This window comes from Lepidothrix coronata, unplaced genomic scaffold (genome assembly GCF_001604755.1).
Source record: "Lepidothrix coronata isolate B3197 unplaced genomic scaffold, Lepidothrix_coronata-1.0 Scaffold222, whole genome shotgun sequence".
Classification (NCBI taxonomy): domain Eukaryota; kingdom Metazoa; phylum Chordata; class Aves; order Passeriformes; family Pipridae; genus Lepidothrix; species Lepidothrix coronata.
The window spans coordinates 659,754-681,338 of NW_016690402.1; the positions used below are offsets into that span (position 1 = coordinate 659,754).

Genomic DNA, 21,585 nt, shown 5'->3' on the forward strand with positions numbered 1-21,585 from the left:
AAAATTGGGGTTTGATTTCATTGGTAAATGCTTTAGTATTTTGCTTTTAAATGAAGATCGATAAGAGAAGTCATTAATGCGTAAACATCATGTTTGAAAGATCAGACTAAGCTGGTTTCATCCACGTTTCCTTTTTCTTGTCCAAAGCTAACAGATACACAAATATTTTCAATTTGAACTATGAAATCAGATGCTTTCCATATGATGGGCTAATACAAAAGTAGATCTAAACTTGAGTTAAAATGCATTTTGTTAGTTTGCCAATGGTAAGTCTGATGCCTTGGCTTTATTCTGTATTGAAAGGTACTGTTTCTGGAGACCCTTGGAACACTTAGGGCTTTTTTAAAATTATTTTTGTTTCACTTACTCTCCTTTCCATGTAGTGTTTCTTAGCATAAGCACGTGAACATGATTTTTAATTTAGGATACCTGAGAGCGATATGCTGGTAAATAGTCTGCAGAGCAAATATAACAAGTGTAAGTGTAACTTAGGGTTTAGGCTGTTTTCTTGTTTGCATCTAACATTATTAAGCAAAGTAAGAGAATATTTTCATTTTTGGACAAGAAAAAAACCAGAGACTGGGAGATTAAGTAATGATTAAAGGGATCTTCTGAAGTTGGGAAGTACAAGTGATGTGAAATAGTAGATCTACCCAAACAGTATTAAGTGAGATAGTTTTATGTTACAAAATTGTTTGGGGCTAGTACAAGTATGAATGCTTGGTTAGACTAGCTGTGTGTCCTCCTCAGCCTCAAGAGTGAAAACAGTAACAAATAAACGTATTATGAAAGAATTATTCCTTAATGTGAGAAAGAAATAGGATCAGATCAATAGTCTATTTTTGCATTGATCTCTATCAATTTCAGGAGGGCCATAAACAGAAGATGAAATTACACATTGTGCCTAAAATTTTCCTTCTGCATATAGAGTTCTCCTCTCAATAATAGAAAAAAAAGTGTGCAAAGCAAACAAAGTTATCTCTCTTACTTTAGTCTAAGATTTGGAGGTATGTTGATGATTCTAGCTGCTAAAGTTGGAAACTCTTTCCTCATATTACATTTTGTAGATCTCTTTACACCCTAACAAATGAGCCTTAAATAAAATGAGTTATATTTTTGATTTCATTTCCATCCTGTAGGCAGGAAGATGGAAAAGGACAACCCAAATTCTGAATGTTTTGGGCTGTCTTTGCTCTTTTGAAATATTTTATTTAATATTCTGAAAGCTTTTGCAGTTGGATTTAAGTGCACTAGAATTAATCTGTAGAAGACTGTGTATAATAAAAAACTTAAATAGCCTTTAAAAATGGCAAGAATAATTTAATTGTGGTACTAAATTTGAAATCTCTGTAATTGCAGTGTTTCTGTCAGATGTGAGTGTGACGTGCAGAGAGAGTTTTTTGTGAATGCCCTGACAGTATGCTTTGCATATGTACACTATCTCCCAAAATAAATGTTTTGGAACTGTTTTTAATCCATGTAATTGGCTAATTATATGTCTATATAGAGAGAGACATGACTATGGAACAAGCAATAGCGTAACATGTTGTATTTTGGTTTTACTTTTTTCTGTTAAAGATCTTAGTATAATGGGTTTGTGCCATGATGATTTTTTTCTCTGACACAGACTGAAATTGAAAAAATGAAAGCCTTTTTTTATATACTCTCTCTAGCAATGGAGGGATCTCAGGGACATCCTCCAAGTGACAGGGTGCCCAGTCTGCAGGCAGAGATGAGAAGGACATGCCTGGGGTGGAGCAAGCAGAGAAGGCCTGGTGTCTTTCCTGCTGCTGCTCCAGCAGTTCTTCATAAGGAATTTCCCCATTTGCCTGGCTTAAGACAACACCTTTTCTAGTAGCAGCTGACTAAGGAGCGCTTGGCATCAAATAGGTCATCATCACTGGGGTCATGGTTGGGTGTGACCAGTTTTGGTGTTGAGTATCCACAATATGATACAAAGGCATCCACATTTTGAGTGCATGACAAGGGCGTGCGACATTGCCTTGGTAGCCCCACTTTAAATCCATTTGATTTAGATCAGTTCATGATTTTTCTGAGTTTGATGAAGCAACAGAATCTTTAAAAAGTCAAACATATGCAAAAAGGAATCTGAATTAAGATTATTAAAGTACATGAAGTTGAATCTTATATAAAAGTAATGAAATTAAAAGCCTTACCTTTCCACCTTGTATGTTGTTTTGCAATAATTAGAAAACAAAAGAATAAAGGAAAACTTTGCTTAAGGCATTCTGTATAAAAAAGTTAGTTTTAGTTTCAGTGGATGGTTTGATCTGAGGAAAAACAATCTCTCCTCTCAAAGGGATTCCTGTATTTCAAACAGAGTGATATGAAACTTCTTTAATTGACTTGTCTTGTAAGTTACTTGATGTTTAAGTAAATGTATTTGAAAGTTATATTGTTTTGTGTTTACCTTGTGTGATTGTCATATTCCAAATATTTATTATGGCCTTTAGTTTTTATAAAGTATTATTTTGTAAACTTCCAATGAATTCATATGCCCTAATATTGCCTTGCACCATCAGGATGTGTTAACGGAGAACCTACATCTTTCATTACTGCACACTGTCGGTGCAAGCTTTAAACAGGGTATCCTGGAGTGCCAGGAGCTGCCATGGGAGCACTGGATCTTATGGGACAGTCATAGCTGCATAAAGTTTTTTAATATTTATATATTTAGAAGTTTTCACTGAGTTTAATGAGATAAAATTATTGTAGAAGTCAATTTGCATTGCTAAATTGGAAATAGTTAAGAATGGGTATTCTAAGGAAGGAAAACAAATGGATGCAACTAGCCCAAATAAAGAATTTATTAGGAATTAATTTTCATCCAGACAAAAAGTGTCCACAGCACAGTTGTCATTGCTTTGTGACAGAAAAGCAAATATACAAATACTGTATTTATTTATATGCCGTACATCTGAATCTTACAGATTTTCATACAACCTTATTCACACAATGGTGCATAGGAAGCCTGCAAAGCAGCTGTGTGTGCACATCGTGTGCTGCTTGGCACATGTCCTGACCCACGGCTGTTTGCAGTGCTGTGGGACTCCAGCCATTCCTAGGTGCTGGAATGTGAATCTCAGGGGCATCCAGTTGCTAAATTGACTGCATGCTCCCTGGCACGTTCTTGGCCCACACAGCCTCCCGCTCTGCCGAACATTTCCTGGTCGTGCTCCACGGATTAGCACAGAGCAGATGATGTGGAGCCAGGAAAATAATCCTGAGAGTGTTCAGTTTACCAGTTATCATGGACATGTTATGTTTGTATTATTCAGGAAAGACATAATACTTCAAAGAGATGGGCTTAGCTTCTACGGAAGTCTGTATGGCTGAAGTGTATTTTTCAACTTGAATTATGTTGTCCAGCTATAATTCTAAGGAGAAAATATTTTCACTTTGATACACATAATAAAGGAGACAATCTGAATTAAGAGTTAGGTGTACTAGATTTTTATTTGAGAAACCAAATGCATGGCATTTCGCTTTGGATTGTTCTGAAAAAGTTGTTATGTACCCTAAACCCCCATGCCATCATCATAGGTGTTTGCATTTCATTAATTGGTTGCTTCATTTACTATTTAGAGGTTAAGAAGGGGAAAAAATGACAGCAACAGGGGAAGACCCCCTCAGTCTACTGTTTTAACCTCTTGGTGCTCTCTGACTGGTCAGCAGGAGTCAGGCTCACTGAGCCCCAAAGCACAGCATACAGCCAGGATACAGTTTGTGAGAGCAAGATGGGGAACAAGGTGAAAAAGGTGAAAGAGTGGGCAGGGAACATGTTTTTGTGAGTGCAAGTCATGTGGCAGTATGGTTGGGCAGGAAGTAGTCAGAAAAAAAGGGTCAAGAAACCTCATTATGCTGATTGACCACACATTATTTCAGCAACACAAAATGCCTTTGAAGATCTGCACCATAATGGCCTGCTTGAGCTGCCCATACTCATTTTTCAGTCTAATGCAGTCCTTATTCCTGCCATTCATTCTCCAAGGGCATGTTTCCCGTTCTGTTGGGCTTTTGTTCTGAACTCTTCTGTTCCCTGAAGTGCATTCTGTTATTATGAGCTGGATATAGTGTCTGTGCCATGGAAGGATGACACTGCAAGCCTGAGAAATGGTGCTCCTGTTTAGTATGGAATGTTTGGAGGTTTTTTTTTCCCTGTGATGATTTTGTAAAGGTGACTGAGATTATTTTTTTTTTAATTATTATTTTTTTCTGTCTTCACTGAACCTTTAATTGGCTTTACAAGAACAGGTGGCTTTGTATTCTTCCATCTTATTGCTGTACAGTTAGTTATTCCCACTTCTCAAGGATTTATAACTTCAGGTTTGTTTCTAATCTCAAACAGTGGGAATATTTGCAGCCATTCCAGATTCATAAACTTATTTTTCTTCTACAAACCTTGTCTTAAAATATTTATTACCTCATGGCAGATTTCTACCCAATTCTACTTGATGCAACCTTTCACTTAAATAAATAGTCTTTGCCTATCTTTTTCCCTATAAGTTGAACACTTGGTTTAAAGAGATTTCCTCTAAAGTGTATTTCTTTGGTTAGTTTACGTGAATGGCCTGTATTAAATCCTTTAAACTAATGTATGCAATGTAAACTCTATTTCCTTTTTCCACTTGTCTTATTATCTTGTTATATAAGGAAATTATGAGAGTTTGACAGAATTTCTTCTTAAGAAATCTATAGTGGTTATGACTTAACAACTTTTACCTTCTGTGTACAAGAAATACATCATGACGTATAATTATATTAATTTAGAGAACAAAAGATATTGCACATTCTTTATCAGCTGCCTCACTCTTGGGGGGATTTTATGTTGAATATTAATGAAAATACTTCGAGTGAACACTTAGAATCTTAATTCCTTTGAAGAAGAAACTCCTCTTTGAAAGAAATGTACCAAAATTGTATTTATATGTTATAGTAGGGTTAATGTTGGGGTTTTTTTCTTGATTTTTAATGTTATTGTAGTACTAGCTTTAAATAAAACAAATAATTAATCTTTATAATTAATTTTACTTACAGATACCAAATGTATTGTGATCTAGGGAAAATTTGTGTGCTGTGTTTTATTACAGCTCCTTTTTTTAATACTTTTGTGTAGAATGAAAATAAATGGGTAGAGTTTCAAACAGGATGTGTTACTTAGTTTTAACAACTTCATATGAGAAGGGCAAGGGTCCTGGTGTCCTTGGTCCGCTGCTGGGGAAGAGGACAGACCTGTTGACCTGTTTCCTTTTCCCTGGTCCTGTAGTCCCTCTCTCACCTGGGTGCTCTCCCAAGAAGCCTATTCATTTCGCTTATCAGGCAGAAAATTGCTTTCTGGACTTTTTTTTGCATAGGTTTGTTGCTGGTCCAGACAAGTTGGTTAAATCAATTTCTGAGCTGCTGGGAATACAACAGCCAGGCTTGGAGTCATGGAAGAACAGGAGGTGGGCAGAGATGGAAAGCACTGCTGCCTGCTCTCAGCAGAAGAGAGGTGTGAGACTGGCACAGCTGTGGTGTTTTCCCACATCTTTGCACTGCTGCCACCTCACTCCCTGTCCCTGCTCGCTCTGCAGCACTTCGCTTGAGAAATTGGTTTCCTTCTTCTTGGAGAAGTTGTCATTAAGCTATAGATCTAATAGGAAACTGAAGATGGAAAAACATTTAAAAAACTAATAGAAAGTAAAAATAAATAAGGAAATAGCTAACTTCTTGCAGCTGGATTTATAGGTTTTAAAAGCAGGACAACATAAGGCACTTAAACCTCCTTACTCAAAACTGAAGAACTGAGTAGCTTAAAAGTCTTGAAAGAATTGAGTAGCTTAAAAGTCTTGAAAGCTGTCTTTTTTTTTACCAATTTCTATTCTGATCCAAATTTCTTTATATCTATTTATTGGCATTTTTATTTACTGTGTTATTTACAAGCAGCTGTTAAAATAGGGAGACAATTCAATTTAGTGAACTAGAACTCAATAGTCCATTACAAGTTGCTTCACTGTGGAACGGAACATACTCATGACCACAGGTTTAACTTAGATACAGCTTTCAGCATTGACTGCTGAGGCTGGACTCGGTCAGTCCTCTGCTTAAACTTGTCAAACAGCATTTGGATTTGTTTTGCTTTGATCAAAAGCTATGGTTTATGGACAGAGGCTGGTCATAGTCATCACAAAAGACTGGTGCTTAGTTCAGTTTTTCCTATGAAAGAATACATAGTTTTTTAATAACATGATTCTTCTTTTTTTATTCTGCAGAGACCTAAGATTTAATAGGATTAAAGAAATCCAGCCTGGAGAGTTTAGACGACTTAAAAACCTGAACACACTGTAAGTTCTTTTTCAGTCTTAAGACCCTTTCCTGTTTTAATATGATTAATTTGTTAATGTGTCATATTTGCTCACTTATCCCAGGTAAGTAGCCTCATAAATTTGAACTCTAGTATTTACACAGGGGAGAGAAGTGGGGCTTAGGACCATGTGGTGGGTTGATCCTGGCTGCATGCCAGGTACCCACCAAAATGGCTCTGTCACTCCCCTTTGCAACTGGACAGAAGAGAGAGAATATAATGAAGGGTTCATAAACTGAGATAAGGACTAGGAGAGGTCACTCACTCATTACTGACACAGACAAAAACAGAGTCAAAATGATGATATTAATTAAATTTATTACTGACAGAATCAGAGCAGGAGAATGAGAATTAAAATACATCTTAAAAAGCACCATCCCTCCATGCCTCCCTCCTTCCCAGTTTCTGCCTTCTCACCCCCAGTGGCACAGGGAGACAGGTAATGGGGGTTATGGTCAGTTCATCACAGGTTGTTTCTGCCACTGCTCAGGGAGAGGAGTCCTTCCCCTGCTCCCTGCATCTCCTTTGAGTGACAGTCCTTCACGAACTTCTCCAGTGTGGGTCCATCCCATGGGCAATAGTTCTTCACAAAACTGCTGCCACATGGGCACAGGTTGCTTCTGTGTGGGTCCCCCGCAAGGCCACAAGTCCTACCCAGGAAAACCTGCTCCAACATGGGCTCGGCTCTTCACGGGTCAGCAGGTCCCTACCAGGACCCTGCTCCAGCATGGGACTCCCATGGGGTCACAGCCTCCTTCAGGCATCCACCTGCTCTGGCATAGGGCTTCTCCATGGGCTGCAGGTGGATCCCTGCACCCCTGATGGTCCTCCATGGGCTGCAAGGGCACAGCTGCTCCACCAAGGTCTGCACCACGGGCTGCAGGGGAACCTCAGCTCTGGTGCCTGGAGCATCTCCCCCACCCCCCCTTCTCCACTGACCTTGGTGTCTGCAGAGTTGTTCACATGTTCACTCCTCTCTTCCCTGCTTGCAATTTTCATCTGCCCAACAATTTTTTCTCCTTAAATATGTTATCACAGAGGTATTACTGTCATTCCTGATTGGCTTGGCCTTGGCCAGTGGCAGATCTATCCTGAAGCTGGCTGGCATTGGCTCTGCTGGACATGGGGGAAGTTTCTGGCAGCTTCTCACAGAAGGCACCTTTGTAGCCCCCCAGCTACAAAACCTGTCCACACATCCCCAATACAGACCAAAATGTTCAAAAGCAAAACCAGATGTATGTCTATCAAAATTAAAAAGGAAATTATTTGCATATGAAACATATAAAGCATATTTTATTAACATACTTTAATTGAATTTAATTTAAGGAAAATGCAGATCTTTAATCTATAATTTTTTTCCACATAGTGCTAAATTACTTTGGTGGTATATGACATAATCATGGAGTTACAAGAAACCTGTTCAAAGGCTCAGATATGCAAATGTATTGCAGTTACAAATTATTTGACAAACTAATGTTTTGAACCTTCCTCTTCTAATGTGCTTACCAGGACTGGCAGGACTTGGAAGATTTTGTCCCTACTGAGTTGCTTTTTATGGAGATCTTTGTTGTCACATATGATTGTGAAGAAAAATCTATGTTTTCTAAAAGACCTTTTACAACCAATAATACAAATAGTATGTGTATTATAGTTTTAACTTTGTATCTCCTTTATCGTTCCTTGAAATGTCACTTTTGAAACAAATGCATGTTTCTCCTCTTTAATATATTAGCAGGCAGGAGGAGTTAAGATTGACAGTTATTTTTATTTTTAAATATACATAACATTGCAAATGTGACTGTTTCCCAGAACACAAGTAGTGTGTGAAATGAAATGCAGTAGTGATATCAGTGAGCTTTGGATCACTGTTTTACCTGCAGGCACATAACAACAAATGTATTTATACATCTTGTACTTTATATTCACACCGGAAGAAATTATAGGACTCTCCCCAAATGTATATTGTCCAAATCTGTGCTGCCAGGATGTTTTTACTAGCTATCTCTGCTTCCAGTCTCCTTTGATCATATCTCTGTTTGCAGTTGATCCCCAGTTTTGAATTACAATTTCTTTCAGCCTCAAGTTTTAACTATCAAGTTATAACTATCCAAATCACTGATCTGAGATCCACACGTCCCAAATGAAGAGAGAATATGTGAAGTTTGAATTCTCTTCATAAAATCACTGCATGAGGGATGAGTGCAAATCTGTGCATACAGACAGTTGTGTTCCTGTAAGATGTAAAGGGCCCAGTAAACAAGATATCGCTAAGAAGCATCTAGAAAAAGTCACTTTAATGCACCTGCTAATGGCAAATCTTTGTCAATATCATTTTTATCGATTTCAAACTTATGTAGAGACTTCAGACCAAGTTTTTTTCACTCTTCATCTACATCTCAGATACCTGCAGAAAGCCACATTATTTCAGTTGTGTGTGGTTTGTTTTGTTAGTTTTGTTTGTTGTTTTTTTTCTTGTTTGTTATGGTTTTTTTGGTTTTGATATTTTTATGTTGGTGTGTTGTTTTGTTGTTTTGGTTTTTTGGTGGTTTTGTTTCGGTTGGTTTTTTTGGGGTTTTTTACATTTTTTAAAGTTTAATTTTTTCAGTTTTCACCTGCAAGATAGTGGCTGAGCAGCTCTAAGCACATAACTCTTTTTCCTCTAATGGTTGCTGTAAGGAGGAAAAGCATTTTCCATTTAATACTACGTTGCACCTGCTTTTACACATTTTTTCCCCCTAGTGTTTCTGTATGCTAAAATAAATGGTTCTTTATTTCTTTTTGTAGGCTTCTAAACAACAATCAAATCAAAAGAATTCCTAGTGGGGCATTTGAAGACCTTGAAAATCTGAAATATCTGTAAGTTAAATGAATGTCACTTTCTTCATCAATGTGTAGCTGAGCTTCTTCATGGGAAAGTTTTTTAATCTGATTTGTAATTTTTTGCTGACTCACTAAATCAGGAGATAAACAACACTGAAAATCTGTGAAATTAATTTATGGGGTGGGAGCAAATGTGTTTCTCTAAGTAGTTGCTGGTAAAAGGCTGATATCTGTAGGCAACACATTTTAAAGGACTTAATAATTGCTGTTTACTATATGCAACTTAAAAGATAATTGAAAAAGGAGTATGTTGAAATGTTTAGGAAACCACTTTGTTAAAGGTTCACTGAAGTCTTTACTCAGGTACATTTTAAGTTTGTGTTTAGAAAAGTGGTTTAAAAGCAGCTAGTCCAAGACTTGTATCTGCAGAAGCTTACGTAATCTAACTAGTCTTAAATTGGTCACTGAATGCAGTAAAAATTCATAAGTGTAAAATTCAGTCAAACCCAAAATACAAGAGTACCTATATGATTTGCTGTAAGTTCTATGTCTTCCATCAACCTGTATATTTTAAGAATAATTTCTCCCATTTTTAACAAGCATAACCAAGTGTATGAATTATCTGAATAAACAAAAGGAATCAAAATTGTTATTTTTATCTGTATAATAGTCTAAAGCTGCATAGTGAGTTGTCATGGATCCTTAGCTCTGGAGTCCACCTTATGTACTGTAATTAAGAAAAGTTTCACTCCATTGTCTTGGAGAACTGATTGATCATTACTTCAATGATGTACAGGAAAAAAAATGGTCACATGGGGATTATATTGTTTGGAAACAATTCAGAAGCTTAATTTTCCATATAGTTTTCAAGAATGCAGCCTGAATAGCTCTAAGGAGGCAGGAGAAGGGAGAAAATTGCATAAATTTGTGCAGACGCATTACCTGTTTTTCCAAGCTGTGTTTGATTACATTTCCTGGACTCATTTTTATGTGTATTGTCTTTCAGTAATAACATTGTTTAATCTATATAGAGTAGGAAGGAAAAGAATATTGAACAGACTGTCGTCATTGAATGATTAAAGTCTGTGATGGTTGTATTTGTTACAAGCTATGTTTGAATGGTGGATCTGGTAGTGTAGTACATAAGGTTTACTAATTGAGGATGGCTAAGCTTCTTTTCATAGTCAGCAACTGTACAAAGATTCTTCTTGGTTCTTAGTAGTTCTTTGTTTTTATATGCTTGCTTTTGCCTAGCTGTAGTGAACCTGAAATAAAACTGAATTATGCAGTGTGTGCAGTTCAATGAAAGAGTGAAAAGAGATAACTGAACTCTGATCTGTGTTCATATACATGTAGCAATGGTTATCGGTATCTATATTGTTAAGAGGAAGATCTTTTTGTTTTCCTGTCGTTCCCTGGAAAATTTGAACATAAAGTTCAATGTGATAGTTTATTCAACTACAGAAAGCTCTTTAAAGCCATCCCTCGTTTTGCAAAAATAAACTTTAAGATTTTTTTGCCTATTTCAGTGGCTGTGATATGAATGTTTAAATTGTACAACCTTAAAGTTATAAAGTTGCTGGTATTGGTCAGGTTAACAATACAGAAGGCTTAAGTGTAGCAAATCGATACTGTTCAGCAGTGAAAGTTTTAGCTGAGTAAGTACGTGCTAACTATTCTGTGAAACTATATTCTGTGAAATGAAGGGAACAAAGCAGAACATTTTTTCCCGATAGGATTGTTCAAAAGTTAGAAATACTGCTCAGAATGTATTATTATAAAGTCAAATCATCTGGAATAATTGAGGTTTAGTATGGTCTGATCCTGTGGATATTTGCAAACTTAACTTGTATTGTCATGTTTCATAAAATGAGATCACTGGTCCCTGATGTTACTTGTGTTCTTATGAGAATTCAAGTACTGGATTGCATATGGTTCTGAAAATTTATAATTCACGGACTAATTTTATAAAACCTATCATTTCTCAGTGTCTCTGTCTTAGCAAAATGTGAGTATATGTAAATATAAAATCTATAACAATTAGTAAACATGAATATATAATGATGTATAAAATATTGGCAACTGTGGAGTTATACATAAATTATGTAAGTATAAAATATAATGCAGCATATTTAATTTTTTTTAAATAGCCAGTTTCTGAGAGATAGATGTAAAGACCCATTCCTTTATGTCTGATGAACATCAGTGTATTTGCTTTCAGACAAAATTATTTTGAAGGCCCTAGAATTTTCAAATGCTTCTTTGTACTGTTTCTTTCTGAAATTGAGCTTAGAGTTTTATGAGCAATATATGTTTTCAGAATTACCTGTCTGAAGGGCACATTTTGACAAAGAGTAATGATATTTTCTCAATTTTCTATGCATTAAAAAAAATTATCACTGTAGAAGTTGGTCTTTACATTATAAAAAGAAAATTGTGCACATACAATTTTTGACCCTTACTTTTTAGGCCTTTTTGTTATCTTGTTCTTTATGTAATTGAAATTTTGATAGTTATAAAAGCAGTTTTGGGCGATTTTTCTGTGCTGTTTGTGGTAATATTGGATTCGTATATTAAAAGCTGGAAAAAAAGAAGTGTAATTATTGTTTTGCTGTGAAACCAAGAGGGTACTTTTTTTTCTGCCTTTCTGTCCATCTGTCTTTATTTCATATACCTTAGTCTTGGTAATATGGTTCTTTAATAAGCCTTCTCAACCTTAAAAATAGAGATGCAGGTAGTTTTGTGGAAACTTGGTAGGATAGTCCTTCCTGACCCTCATTTATTCTAGTCAACAATTTATTCTTCAAGAGAGATGATGATTGGGAATTGAAGGTAGACACATACTACCATTTTAGTGTATAGAATATCAGAAGATTTGGAATTAGAAGTGGAAAAAATGAAGTTAAGTTAAAAAAGAAAGAATTTAGGGAGAAGATAGGAAAAATATATAATATAGGTTAGCTATTAAAAAAACCTTTACAGATAGAGAAAGTATATTGGTATTTACAGAGCAGTGAACTAGAAGATAGTGTGACGAAAGTGATAGAAATGGAGGCTGAAATTAACTTTATCAACAACATTGACACCTGTTCACTTAGTATGAAATGGAGAGATGAGGAATCAGACATGAAAGTATTGCCACATGGATATGGTAAATGGTAATATAGACTGTATGAAATGTATCAGTTCTGGAAATACTAAAAGGGAGCCTACAAGTTCTGTTTTGTGTCTGGTGAATGAAGTAATAGTGGTAGAAGATATGTTACAGGTTTGCCAAAGTGCTGAGTTGCTGAGCTCACCCTTCCAAAGTGAGATTAGGTCACGTTTCCTTCTGTGCCTTCTGCCAGTGTGGCTGTCATGGTCACGTGACTTTTTCCTTTGAACACCTGCAGTGGTTCCAGATCTCTTTTCTTTGCAATTCGTGTTGCTAATTTCACTGCCTCCTTCATGTTTCTATATAAATATCCCCTTGCTGCGTTTATTTACTTGTCAGATTTAACTCCATAATACCTGATACTGCTGTTACTTTTTCTCTTTTTTTTCCCTTCAGTTCCAAACAAATGTATCTGGATCTGACTTTCCTTGAATCACATGATTTTTAATGTGGTCCATTAAAAAAAACCAACCAAACCTTCATAAGGGATCTAGCAAACATTTTAATTACAGCTACTTTTTTCCCTAATTTTCTGATAACTGGTTACCTATTTGTTAATTTCCTAAGTATGTGACCAGTACCTCTGATCTCTGTCAGCCTTGCTTGCATTGCTGGGAAAAAAGCTCTTCCTTTTTCTTTTTTTTTTTTTTTAACACTTCTGAAAATAATTGTTAGTAATTGCCAGAAAATAATTTAATGTCCTAATAGAATATATCCTTTTGTTATCTTAATCCACTGTTTATTCATCCTTTGTAAAACTCTAATGATTCAGCTCTGTAAGAGAGCTTTTAGGTAAATGAAATGATAAATTGCTTTTTCTCTATTATACTCTAAATTTGTTTTCTGATAATGTAACTGGGATAAATTTTGAGAATGTTTATATTAAAGATTAGCACAGTGTTTACAGAGTTACTTGTTTAACACAATATGTGCACAGTAGCCTTGTAGAGAGACATAAATATTTTTTTGTCAGTGATACTTATCTGTACTTTGTATTCTGTCATCTCTCTCTCCATTTGGCAAATATTTATATATTTTTATTTCTGTTACTATCCTCAGAGAAATAGCTACACAATTATATGGAAGTCTGGTTAACATGTCTGTCATAGGACTTATGTTGTTGTAGCCCTGGGGTTGCTGGGGTTACTCTTTGAAGGGAGGACGTGATGGCCTGAGGTCAGCTGAGTGTCCTGCAGCTGAGGGTTTTCTGACCAGAATGGAAAAAGCTGTAGTTTAAAGCTGAATCCCAAATAAAGTCCCACCTCAGTGGCTTGGTAAGAGCTCCAAAAGGGGACATGAAAGGCTGCTCCCTTCCCTGCAGTATGGTGGTAAAAGCCTGCAATAGTACAAAGTCATTATCCCAGTCTTCCTCTAACCCATCTCTGATTTTCACTCTCTGGCTTCTTTTGTCTGCAGAGAGTAAATAAAATCATGGTTACATGATTGATTCTGCTAAAACTTTTTTAAAAATTGCATTAATTTGGATTTCTTTAATAAAATTACTGAAATGCCCACAAGAGATATTTAACTGAGGTGGGTTTTCAAAACTCTCTTAAGGCCACTTTATTTCTCTGGTCTGATCAGAAATTAAGTACTCAGGAATAAGAGGAATTTCCACACTGCTAAATGAAGTGTATTCAGGAAGATAAATAACACTTTAGATGTTCAGTCAAAATTTTCTAAGGAGTGAGAAGAAATGGTGCATTTAAAATTCTCGTGGGAAAATAAGATAGGAATTTAATATCATACAAAGAGGAAAATTAAGGAGAGACAAAACTGTAATACCGTGATCATCAAATTAATTGGTAAATCTGGGTAAAAACAAATCTTTGAATACTTATGAAATATTTTTTTTTCAAACAGAATAAAAACCAGTTCCACATACAAAATGCGTAATACATCTATTCTTGCTCTTTTCAAAATACTTTTAAAGTTTTTACAGTAATTTCACATGACAGTAATTTTTGCCTGGTTTAATTTGTTCATAATTTTGATCATTTTGAAAACCTCAGAATTTTTTACTTGCTTGTTGTCTGTTCTTGGAAGAACTCTGCTTTTTATTCAGATGTATATCTATGTTAATGAAGCACACATGAGTCTCTGTATATTAACATGTTTTGGATTCTCAGCAAGCAGTGCATTGGAAATGTTAATTTAGATTCAAGGAAAGGATGCTACTCCATATTGTCACCCAAAGTTGTTATTAGTTGAATATCAAATACAGGCAACTTCTTTCCTTGTTATGGCCTATTGTGAAATGTTGCTCATTGTCATGTCAGTGTAAAAACTGCCACCAACTCCAGCAGAGCCGATATTTTTTCTGTTGCATCCAAGAAGTTTGCAATATTTCCAGTAAGTTACGGAAAACTGTAATAATAGAAAAGCCAAAACCACTACTAATAAGATGCCTGCTAATAAAGTTATTTGTGGTACAAAGTCTCTTCATCCCTTTTTCATAGAAACCCATTCCCGATTAACTGAATTTCAAATAATTTGTCAAATAATTGTTAAAAAGTTTTTAACCATGAACTTGTTCCTATCCTAACACAAAAAGAGTGACTGACACTGAACCCCCTGAGTATTTCTCGAGTATTTCCATTTGCTGCCTCCATGCAGAAACTGCAGTCATCAGCTAAACTGTGTGATTTTTCTCCAATACCCCCTCACTAAACCATCCTTGCTCTTAAGAGCATGATGAACGTGAGCATATACACTGATCCATCCTGATGTATTTTAATTCTGTAAAAAAGACAACATGATCATTCTGGTACTCTGCATGTATTTATTCTGTTTATATATAGAGTATCAATGGGGACCTAATGTCCATGTTCTACACAGTGATAAAACAAATATACAAAGCTGCTTTATGGATGCAATACCAATATTATAACTTGTATTTTTTATAAATATTCAAAAGGTGACACAGGCAGAGTTAGAGAAATTCTCACTGTTTGTTCTCCAAGTCCACTAAAAATACATATTCCATCATAATTTGAATATTTGTACCAGTGTTCAGTTGAGATTTTTAAAGAAAACAAGAGGCTAGTGCCATTCCCCAGTGTGTTCTGGTAAAGGCACTTCTAATGCAATTCTGTCCCACTGAGTGGAATTTATTTTGACTTTTGGCAAATGAATCAAGCAAACAGGGGACAAAAAACCAGGAAGTAATACCGTAAGCACTGGGAAGCCCATGACCATCTGGGTTAAAGCCTCAGGGCCTTTAAGGCCCCAGACTTTTTTTCCTTAGCAGACATTTGGGATGAAATCTCAAGGACAAAGTATTTTAATTTTTGTTTTGTATTTTTTTCCTAATATGCAGTTGAAAAACTGTCTTCACGTGTCAATTCTTCTTTTCCACCTTCATGTAGCTCTTGTTTGTGTACTAATATTACTGATTGTTTCTTGTTTCAGCTATTTGTACAAGAATGAAATCCAGTCAATTGACAGGCAAGCATTTAAAGGACTTGCCTCTCTAGAACAACTGTAAGTGCCTTTTCTCTTCTGTGCTGTCATCTCCATGGTTCCCCTGCAGAGGAAAAGTGCACGCCTTGATCCGTACATCCTACCCGCATGCTCTGCATGTCTGCACTCCCTGGGTTGTCGGGCAGAGAGCCCCATAATCATTTGCATGTAAAAAACACAAGTGATCTCTGTGTCAAATTCCTCATTTCTGTGTTTGTCTTTTATTTGTGATTTGCATTCCTGGTGTCCGTACACATAGCTTTGAAAAAGGAGAAGCATTATTGTGGAAAATGTTGAAAACTAATGTGTATTGCTTAGAGAACCTTATTTCATTCCTCTAGGTTTTGTAATATTGCAATTTCTTTGACTGCAGCAGTTACTTTGTTTTATGGAACATAACTAAAGCTGAATTAGACTCTTGAAGTTTAACCCAGTTTCGTTATATTTGAAAATGAGAATAGATTTTTAAATTAAAACTTTACTATTATTTATATGTTAATCTTTGCAATATATAGATGTTTAAAAAGTAAGAAAGTTCATAATTTGTAATGTAGATGTTTCATTAATGTCCTCTAGAAAGACTGATTAAAATCATACTTCTTTTCCTGTATAATGACTGAAGAATAATTTCTATTGAAAAATAATGAAAAACGCAGTCCTTAGTATGTCAAAACCCGATTGTATTGATTCCCTAAAGTTCAACTATATTTTATTTTACAACTACTACAAGAAAGAGGTTGAGGCGCTGGAGCAACTCCAGAGAAGGGCAGTGAAGCGGGTGAAGGTTCTGGAGCACAAGTCTTATGAGGAACAACTGAGGGAAGTGGGGTTGTTTAATTTGGAGAAAATGAGGCTCAGTGGAGACCTTATTGCTCTGTATAACTAACTACCTGAAAGGAGATTCTAGCGAGTTGGGAATTGGTCTCTTCTCTCAGGTAACAAGTGACAGGACAAGAGGAAATGGCCTCAAGTTGCACCAGGGGATGTTTAGATTGGAGATTAGGAAGAAATTTTTAATGGATTGGGTTGTAAGGCATCGGAATAGGCTGCCCGGGGAAGTAGCGGAGTCACCATCCCTGGAAGTGTTCAAGAAATGACTAGATATGGCACTTTGAGGGCATGGTTTAATGGTGAACATGGTGGTGATGCTAAGTTGATGGGTGGACTTAATGATCTTACAGGTCATTTCCAACCTTTATGATTCTGTACTCAGAAAGCCTTGCTATACATTCAAAGAGCTATAAATAAATACGTAGTGGTTTCACAGTTTGAGTACCAAATAACAGTAGTAGACCAATGAGTTTTGTCATGTATAAATTTGGGAGGCTGTATATAAATTTTTAAACTCCCGAAAGGTATCAGTGTATTACAAGTTTTCTGTATGTACCAGTTTCCTTGTTACTATAAATCTGTACAAAATCATACATGCTCATTTTAGAGGGCAATAGATGCCTTTTGAAGGAAGAGCTTTTATACAAAACAAAAGTTTTAATTATAAAACATAATATATATAATATATATAATTTGTTTCCTTAATGCCTTACTTTTCCTCCTTGTTTTACTCCAGAAATGATTACTGCAGCATATTGACAGCAACTGGTAGGGCTTACTTGCATGCTAATAGCAATTCTTAATTTCTGTATAGAATTTGAAATACTGAGGCCCATTTATTGAAGTACTAATGTTTCCAGAATATTTTTCCTCATGCCACAAGCCTTATATGCTGCAAGTGGCAACATTTGCCTTTTTTTCTTTTGCTCTATTTCCTGTTGATCTATGTTATGACTGAATAACATAAATCACTTTGAAATATTAACACCTTCTGAGTGTACTTTTCCACTAGATTGCAGTTAAGCCTCTCTGCCCACAGTGATGTCACACTGTATCAGCTTAAGCTCAAACTTTTGAGACATCAACATTATTCTGTATGAAATTAAGTTTTAAAAAGGGTTTGAGTCTCATCTCTAGCTGGGAAGTGTGGAAATGGAGCCTGGCACAACTACTGCCCAGTGCCTACCCTTGTGTCATGGCAGCACCTAAGTTGGTCTGGTGAGCTGCTGGGGCAGGGGGGGCAGTTACTTCCCCACTGGGTGTATGTCAGAGAGCTCACTGCTTTTTAGAGCCCTTCTCCCAGGCAGATTCTAAACAGAAGGCTTGCCAGGTAGAGAAGTGGGAACACATAAAGCCAGTGGCAGGCATGGAAATAAATTTAATGGAGAGTACTCATTGAGATTTTTAGTTTATGAGAGATTTGTCATTTATGCATCTTTAGCATAAAAGTATGTTCTGGATCTATAGGATCTGTTTTATTACATTACCTTTGGAGAAAAACTGTTGACAAGACTAGAGTTACTCTTGACAAGCAAGTTCCCAAGGGTCCTAACTTCAGTTTCAGACTGTATCAACTACTCAGTTGATGCTTCTGCGTTTGAGGCCTCTGTGGCCTCAAGTTATCAAATACGTTTCGCTACTGGTTGTGTTGACTCTGCCAAATGCTCTTCTCAGTGCTCAGCAGAGTTCTCAGAAGTAGATACTGTGGTCCAGATTTCAGGGAAAGACTTGTTTCATAATAATTTCTTCTACTCCAGTGAAGCAGAATGAACAGCAAAGCAAACACATTTCTGGTGATTGTTGTTGTTATTTGACAGAAACTAAATATAGTTAGATTTAGGAGGCCTGTTGCATATATAAGGGACAAAAAATCCTCAGTATTTACTGCAGCTGGCAAATTCCTCCTTAAACCTCTGTGGCAGAATTCTTAGCTGCTGATGTAGTGAAAATAGGTTTTCCTTCAGAAATTTCTGCCAAGGGAATAAGATCCTTGATTCAGATCTTAAAACTCATTTGTGCTAGAGTAAATTCTGAAAAAAAATGGCAATTTTAGATACTCAAACACACTGAGCCATACGTATTTCCTCATCTAACTTGTCAGTCACAGCTGGGCATAAGGGAGAAAGTCATCTGATGAAAAGTAGCCTCTTAGTACCAGGTTAGACACTGTTAAATCTGCAAGACATATGTTTAGGTCTGGCAAATGCATCACAGAGCTGTGGGAGACTTACATTTTTTTGGAGCAGCAACCGGAAGGCACAGAGCACTCAAAAGACAACAAAAGCTGCCTCTGTGTGCTGGTGCTTAGACAACTGCTATGTGCTTCTGTATGCCTGTGTTTGACAACTGAATCCCACCTGGAATGTCACAAAGACCTGGCTTTCGAGGTCACGAATTTGGATCCCAAGATCTAGCTCTAAATGCAGTCCCTTTCCATATGTGTGTACAGTGCTTTTCTCCCAAGTATCTGTTGTATTTTTTTGGTCAGCTTAAGAGCCGTATGTATCAGGGACAAAAAGTGTACTCTGCAGTCCTTAACTGGACAGTTAATGGAACTATTTAAATCTGTTTACCTAATCTTAGTGGAATACTAGTTACGCATTTTCTTTTAACTTTCATATTAACATACTAATTTTGCTCTTTATAAGCTCTTACTAGAGTTATGCTCTAGTTTGTGTACATATGAAGATGTTTGGGGAGGAAATTAACGGACAAAAACATTAACTTATATGTAAGTGATGCAGCTTGTTATATCATTTTTTTCCCCCTCGATTCAATTTTCAGCTTTGAAAAGTTGCTAATTATTTTTTTAAGTTTTATACTACAAAGAATTTCTGATTTTGCTTAACTATGTCAGCAGTTATGGACATTTAACACAGTGGAGCCTCTGTAAAGTTGCTGCTAAAAACACCTATGGTAAGGAGTAATGAAAGAGAATTAATTGATAAACAAACAAACCCAAAAGTTATGAGAGGGGCCTTGAGAAGTACATCCTTACTATTCTAAAAGAAGATCAGCTAGGGACAACAAACTGGAAACAGATATTTGTCTAGCCTTATTTTAAAAGTCTTCAAGGAGAGGATTTCGTAATCTCCTTAAGTATCCTGTTCTAGTATTTTGTTTCATTACCATAACACACATTTAAATCTCTTTCCTTGTGGTTTAAGGCTGCTACTTCTTTTCCCTGGGCAGGGAAGGCTCTTTGATAAATGTGGGAAATACATGTTTGTTAATTCTCTTTCAAATAATCGAAATAGCAAACATGCTATTTAAATTCAGAACCTACTTGGCTGATGGATTGGTAAGTACTTCCCCTAAAATGTGGTGATACTATTAGAAATGAACAATTGGCATATATGATAAAAGTACTCCCCCACAAAAAATACAAAGCTACAGAAGATATAATTCTAAATTTAGTGCTGTGAAAAATACCACTGGGACTGTATTTTATTGTAAATTTTCATCCTCCAAGATTAATAATAAGAAAGAAAAAATCTATACCATGTTTATTTGATAAAATCTTTATCTTCATCTATGAGTGTTTGGTTTGGACTTTTTTTTCTTATAAGTATTTCTTTTCCTTCTGTTTCATTCTTAATAGTGAATTTAGAATGAAAAAAGAAAGACATGTGTATTTAAAAATCACTCTTCCATGCTATTTCTATAAATTTTCATTCTGAAAGTCTTTTTAATGTCAAATTTATTACATGATACTACTATTTTTAGAGCATTTTGTAATCTGAACATAAAAGATGCCTATAAAGGTACATTAGAGTGAGATTATTTCCCAAGTATAATTGCCTTTGAAGTGAATTTCAAATCCAAGGAGTTATTATATGAATTAAAATATTAAAAGATTTTTTAAATAAATTAATGCGGTACATAGAAGAACATAATGAAAGTGATAAACCTAAGTGATAAAATATGATTAAAATATAGGTCATAATGCCATGGACTTTTTTATTCTTTGTATTTTAGACTTACAATGCAATCTAGTTTCTACATCTCTTTACTTTGAATTACACTTGTTGCTAATTATTTTGACCAGATATTTAAGTTGTATGACAAGTTGGTCAGGACTTCTTCAAGTCATAATTTAAAGACCTGCAAAACCCAACTAACTTGTTTAGCCCAACTAATATGAAGCACTTAAGAGTATTTTCCAGCTGGAACTCATGATTTGTTTTTTTGAGCTGTTTAGACAGCATGATATCTGATGAGGAAAATTAACTGTTGTGATGTGCTTCAGCACCTGAATCATTTGTATCTGTGATGATTTGAGGTTGTAAACAAGACAAGGTTTATAATAAAAATATTTTTTAATTTGGTTGGAAAAACCAGGTGAGTTTTCAGGCACATAAAGTATTCATTCCATTTGTAAGTATAGTAGTCTTGAGTACTAAACTGCTCCTGTGAGCTGTTGCTTTGAGTTTCGTGATGTATGCATCACTTAAACCATCGGAGAGAGGTGTTCTCCTTTTTCGCCCTTTGCTTATTTCACTTCCGATTCATGGCCCTGAAGAAGGGAGGTTGTGACTCCATGTATCTGCTTTTGCCAATGTTTTTTGTTGTTCTCATAAGAGCTGTTACTTGTACCTATAAATCTTTCCTTGTCAATGCCAAAGAAGTATAAGAGATTAATTTATTGGGAATATAAAGAGAGGTGTTTGCAAAGTGGTCATGAAGCAAAAAATGCAAGTAGAATTAACAAAGTTAAAAAGGAAAAAATCACTGCTGCCTGCACAAGGAGTAGCGGATGTAATTTTTTCCAAAATCAAAGCTGCATCAGAAGAAGTAGTGAACCCTATAGTTGTACCTGGTATTTCCCTTCATCCTCTTTCATTGCAGTGATCCCTACCTTGCCTTGCCCCGTCCCAAATGCTGCTGCTGCTGGGGGGTGAATGAGCAGAGCCCTGGCTCCTGGCAAGATGTGCCTGCTCACCTCACAGCCGGG

The 21,585-nt window shown here is 36.0% G+C and overlaps 1 protein-coding gene across 1 annotated transcript in view; it reads left to right on the forward strand.

The window, feature by feature from the left end:
* PXDN (peroxidasin) overlaps window positions 1–21,585 on the forward strand; it is a 94,444-nt gene that overhangs the window by 19,022 nt on the left and 53,837 nt on the right. The window contains 3 exon segments of the mRNA XM_017833858.1: window positions 6,273–6,344; window positions 9,149–9,220; window positions 15,750–15,821. Coding sequence (XP_017689347.1) covers window positions 6,273–6,344; window positions 9,149–9,220; window positions 15,750–15,821 — 216 coding nt within the window.